General features: G+C 47.2%; 1 protein-coding gene across 2 annotated transcripts in view; it reads left to right on the top strand.

Annotated features, from left to right (window-relative positions):
* Positions 1-3,127: 3,127 nt before the first annotated feature.
* tada1 (transcriptional adaptor 1) overlaps positions 3,128-6,000 on the top strand; it is a 58,029-nt gene continuing 55,156 nt past the window's right edge. The window contains exon 1 of one of the 2 annotated variants that reach the window (XM_070886214.1): positions 3,128-3,325. In XM_070886214.1, coding sequence (XP_070742315.1) covers positions 3,252-3,325 — 74 coding nt within the window. In that variant the 5' untranslated portion in view covers positions 3,128-3,251. The remainder of the gene's footprint in view (positions 3,326-6,000) is intronic. The other variant, XM_070886213.1, reaches the window with a different exon arrangement.

The raw sequence follows: 6,000 nt of genomic DNA, 5'->3' as shown, positions 1-6,000 counted from the left end.
TGAATGGGCAAATGCATAGCAGATGCAGTATAATGTGGATAAATGTGAGGTTATCCACTTTGGTGGCAAAAACAGGAAGGCAGATTATTATCTGAATGGTGACAGATTAGTAAAAGGGGAGGTGCAACGAGACCTGGGTGTCATCGTAGATCAGTCATTGAAGGTAGGCGTGCAGGTACAGCAGGCAGTAAAGAAAGCAAATGGCATGCTGGCCTTCATAGCGAGAGGATTTAAGTATAGGAGCAGGAAATTCTTGCTGCAGTTGTACAGGGCCTTGGTGAGACCACACCTTGAGTATTGTGTATAGTTTTGGTCTCCTAATCTGAGGAAGGACGTGCTTGCTATTGAGGGAGTGCAGCAAAGGTTCACCAGACTGATTCCCGGGATGGCAGGACTGACATATGAGGAAAGACTGGATCGGCTAGGCTTATACTCACTGGAATTTAGAAGAATGAGAGGGGATCTCATAGAAACTTATAAAATTCTGACTGGACTGGACAGTTTAGTTGCAGGAAGAATGTTCCCGATGTTGGGGAAGTCCAGAACCAGGGGACACAGTCTAAGGATAAGGGGTAAGCCATATAGGACCGAGATGAGGAAAAACTTTTTCACCCAGAGTTGTGAACCTGTGGAACTCTCTGTCACAGAAAGTTGTTGAGTCTAGTTCGTTGGACATATTGAAAAGGGAGCAAGATGTGGTCCTTACGGCTAAAGAGATCGGGGGTATGGAGAAAAGGCCGGGGTGGGGTACTGAGATTGAATGATCAGCCATGATCATAGTGAATGGCGGTGCAGACCTGAAGGGCCGAATGGCCTGCTCTTGCACCTGTTTTCTATGTTTCTATACAATATTTAACCCTTGCCACTGGATAAAGGTATAGCTCTGTCAAGCCCGTGTGGTGGCTGATGTGCAACGGTCACCACACAGGCATCTTCCACCCCTGGAGTTCAGGACTGGAATATTGAGTCCTTCATTGAAAAATCTGTGAACTCATCACTTTTTGTGTGGAAGCAAGTCATCCTCGTTCGAGGGACCGCCTATGATGATACAATTGTAGCAAGACTTTCTTACTCTTATGCTCCAACCTCCTTGCAATAAAGGCTAACATACCATTTGCCTTCCGAATTGTTTGCTCTACCTGCATGTTAACTTTCTGTGGTTCGTGTACAAGGACACCCAGGTCCCTCTGAATCCCAACATTTACTTGGCTCTCACCTTTAAAAAAAGATTCTTCTTTTCCATTCTTCCTACCAAAGCGGATAATTTCAGACTTTCCCACATTATGTTCCAGCTGCCAGCTTCTTGCCCAATCACTTAACCAGCCTATATCCATTTGTAGCCTCTTGGCCCGCATGGGGTAGGACCTTGGATGCTTGGGCCGTAGGTGGTCTTGACTGTGCTAAAGAATCCATGCACGTTTGGTTGTTGGTTAGCTGCTGGATCTGTTGCGCTTTCTCCACCCACCATCTGTTTTTTAGGTTGCAAGCTTTTTGTTGGACCTTGGCCTTCATACGTCAGTAAAGCAGCTTTCTTGCTCTCGAGTTGTGTTGCTGCTTCCTGTTTTATATGTAAACTTGTATTTACTCTGTATAGCCACCAGAGGGCTCATTCCCTGGAATTCTTAAGGAGGCTTCACAGGTTGGAGAGGCACTCTGGAGACAGCAATAAAAGACACATTTAACTTTGAGCTCACAGTGTTCAGTGTGACTCTTTCTCCACACACAACAACTGGTGATGAGGTACAGATAGCGAACCCAAAGATGCAGAGAACAGTGGGCATCCTGGAGAAATTCTCGGAGCAAGATGATTGGGAAACTTTTGTGGAGTGACTCGACCAGTACTTCATGGTCAACGAGCTAGATGGGGAAGAGAGCGCTGCCAAATGAAGGGCAATCCTTCTCACCTTCTGTGGGGCACCAACGTATGGCCTCATGAAGAATCTGCTCACTCCAGCGAAACCCATGGAGAAATCATATGATGATTTGTGCACACTGGTCCGAGAGCAGTTGAACCTGAAGGAAAGCGTTCTGATGGCGAGTACTGGTTCTACACCTACAAAAGGTCTGAAGGGCAGGAAGTGGCAAGTTATGTCGCCTTACAGGACATTGCAAATTTGAATGACATTTGGAGCACATGCTCAGAGACATTTTCGTACTTGGCATTGGCCACGAAACCATACTTCGCAAGCTTTTGACTGTAGAGACCCCAACCTTGAGTAAGGCCATAGTGATAGCCCAGGCATTCATTGCCACTAGTGGCAATACGAAGCAAACTCGCAGCACACAAGTGCTGCTACAAGTACTGTGAACAAAGTGATGTTGTTTTCGAATCGTAACGTACAGGGCAGGTCACACATACCTGCAGCTACACGTCCGCAGATGTCTCAGAGTCCACCATCAAGGGTGATGAATGCAAGGCCATTAACACCTTGTTGACGCTGCGGGGGTGATCATTGTTTCCATTCATGCTGATTCAAAGGATACGTTTGCAAGGGCTGTGGAACAATGGGACACCTCCAACGAGTGCGCAGGCGGGCTGCAAAGCCTGTTAAACCTGCAAACCACCATGTTGCAGAGGAGGACAAATCCACGGAGGATCACGACGAACCAGAGCCTCAGATCAAGGAGGCAGAGGTACATGGGGTGCACACATTCACCACGAATTGTCCCCCGATAATGCTGAATGTTGAACTAAATGGACTTCCGGTGTCAATGGAGCTGGACACGGGCGCGAGCCAATCCATCATGGGCAAAAAGACTTTCGAAAGGTCGTGGTGCAACAAGGCCTCAAGGCCAGTCTTAACTCCAGTTCCCATGAAACTAAGAACTTACACGAAAGAACTGATACCTGTAATCGGTAGTGCTACCGTAAAGGTCTCCTACGATGGAGCGGTGCACAAGCTACCACTCTGGGTGGTATTGGGCGATGGTCCCACGCTGCTTGACAGGAGTGGGGTCTGTCTCTAGGAATGACCACTAACACCCCCTCTCTCTGTCTCCCTATCTGCAGTGAGTGGGGTCTGTCTCTCGGAATGACCACAACACTCCCTCTCTCCCTCCCTGGCTGTAGGGGGCGCTGCTGGGGTGAGCGGGAGGGCGCCGCGGCAGCTCCTCCCGGCCGGCAGGGGGCGCCGCCGAGCGGCAGGTTGTTACGGGGGGGGCGGCCCTCAGCCGAGGGCTGTACAAAAGCCCCTTTGCGGCAATCACCCGCTCCGCCTCCCCCTCTCTCCTTTCCCCCCCCACTCCCAGACATGGCGACTCACGTCAGCGAGCTGGAGGCCGCGAAAAAGACCTTGACAGAGGCGCTGGGCGAGAACGTGAAGCAGTGAGTGGGCCTTGTGCGTTGCTGCTGCGGGCGGAGATGGATTGCGGGCCCGAGCCCGAGCCCGGGCCCGGGGGGGCCGCCGGCAGCCCAGCTGGATTCTATGGTTATCTGTGGACTCAGCAACGCCGAATCGGGCAGAGCCGCCGTCGCCCCGCAACAGTTCAGTATGTGGCAGTGGCAGTGTCCGCAGCCGGTGCTCAGTGTCTGTAAATACCCGCACAGGCAGCTGGCGCCTGGCACCTTCGCTTCCCCTTGCAGCCACAAACTGGCGTTCAGCGCGCGCACACACACACAAACCATCATAGGCAGTCCCTCGGAAAACTTGCTTCCACTCTAAAAGTGAGTTCTCAAGTGACTGTACAGTCCAATACGAGAATTACAGTCTCCGTCACATGTGGGACAATCATTGAAGGAAAGGTGGATGGGGAATCTGGTTTGCCGCACGCTCCTTCCGCTACCTGTGCTTGATTTCTGCATGCTATCGGCGACGAGACTCGAGGTGCTCAGCGCCCTCCTGGATGCTCTTCCTCCACTTAGGGTGGTCTTTGGCCAGGGAATCCCAGGTGTCGGTGGGGATGTCGCACTTTATCAGGGAGGCTTTGAGGGTGTCCTTGAAGTGTTTTCTCTGCCCACCTGGGGCTCGCTTGCCTGAAGCCAGTGACTTGGTGTCCCTTTGGCCCACTGGAACTGGCGATACACACGCACACACCTTTGATTCCCCTCCCTCAGCGTTCCAGTATCCAGCAGTTTTTTGCTTTTGTGCTGATTTATTTTTTGTTTGCAGAAAGAAAGGAGAGGGTTGCATAGATAGTGAATGGGTTGAATATGCACAAATATTTCACTTTTTAAAAAAATTTACAAATTAACTAGATCCCCCCCCCCCCCCCCAGTCCTTAATAGTTTTTAAATCATTAGGAAAAGTTAGACCTTTTATAAACAAAGCTTGAATAAATTTGGAGAATATATTTTTTTTAAGTTTTTATTTTCAACATCACTAAAACTAATAGTTAGTCAACCTAAATTACAATCCACAATTATTTTCACAGTTTACAGACACCATTTTTATAGGGCTTGCCATTAGACTCTCTCTTAGGCCCATAGATAGCATTAAATCAAAGGAAAATTGAAGAACCTGTTATTGTGGCTGCAGCCACTTACCTACCAAAAGCTATGGGAGTTACACTGAGGAACAGTTACAATCTTATTTTTTTAACAAGTAGTGCCTTGGTATGTGACCTGAGTCAGTTTTTAGTGACTTATCTATAAACCCATTGTGCTTAAATGTTAATAAAACCATTATTTGAAAAAGTTTTAAAGTCTTGGTTGATCTCGCCTTTGATTACACTAAAGAGTTGAGAGTTAAACTAAATACTCTTACCGTGTGGTAACAGTGTCAGTATATTACTGTCCTTGCTCCATACCTAACTAGGAATGATAGTCTTTATTTTATGGTGAATTTTATTCTATCGTCCTTGCGATAATACCCAAGAGATGATACAACCATTGTTTAGTTTGTAGCTGAACATCGGGCTCAAATGTATGGGTATCACGTCTGTGATGTTAACATGGCACATAGAACACACAGCATGTGTGCTAATATCACGATGCAATTTGTAGGCATCTCTACACCTGATTTTCGGTCAGAAAACAACAGGAAATTAGGTTGTAAAAAAAAATCTAATTCAGGACGAGATTGGTATTTACTGATTCGCCATCAAAATAATAACATGTATCGGTAGAAGTTGGTTTAAAATGGGTTTTTTAATGGTCCCTATACATTAATAATTCACAATGTGATATCCAGCTGTATAAATTCTGATCGAAAGGCCTGGTTGGAGTAAGCTACATAACCGGTTTAATTTTATCTTCGTGTTTTTGTAAAATTGTTTTGTGAATGATTTTATCATCTATCACTGCCTCGCCCTAATCAGTGCCTTCACATAGGTTTTGCAATCTCCAAGCGTGACTTGTCTAATGTCTTTCTCTAAGATCTCCTGATTCTACCTTGACAAACTCCAACTCAGTCACACACTCCTCTGCCCCCACCCCACATTCTAATTAAGCCCCATTCACCTAGCACTGTTTTTGTTCACCTCCACTGGGTCCCCATTCCACAGTGCATTGATTTAAAATGTATCATCCTTGCACCTCTGAGTCTGAATGACTATATATCCCTTCACTCCTCACCACCAGCATTCATGATGGAGCCTTCAGCATTAAGCCCCATACATTTCCAAAACTTCTCTTTATTTCTTCACCCGCAAAGCTTCTTCAAAACCTACCCCTTCAAACACACCTTTGGTGACCTTCTCAAGTTTTCTCCCAATTCTGACTCATTGTCTAATTTCCTCTTGCCCCCTGTGAGGTACCCTGGGTCTTTTTTGGCTATGTTAATGTTACTACATAAATTTTAAGTTTAATGCCATTGTTAAACTGTTTATTTTAAACAAGGCAATGTTTGCATTATAAAGGGATTTAATGTGGGTATATTAACATCATGGGCCGTCCCGACCTGTGTGAGAACACCACCGCAGGTCGGGGCTATAAATAGAGCTGGAACGCCGGGCCCTGGAACATCTTGGCGGAGGTGTGGCGAATGAGGGTACGGGGCCCAGAAGAGCCGAGGGCCCAGGGGCAGCATGGACCTGCCCACACTGCGATATCTGTGCGCACTA

This window comes from Pristiophorus japonicus, chromosome 8 (genome assembly GCF_044704955.1).
Source record: "Pristiophorus japonicus isolate sPriJap1 chromosome 8, sPriJap1.hap1, whole genome shotgun sequence".
NCBI classification, from domain to species: Eukaryota; Metazoa; Chordata; class Chondrichthyes; family Pristiophoridae; genus Pristiophorus; species Pristiophorus japonicus.
Note: the sequence above shows the minus strand (reverse complement) of the source record. Positions and strands in the feature narration are given on the sequence as shown.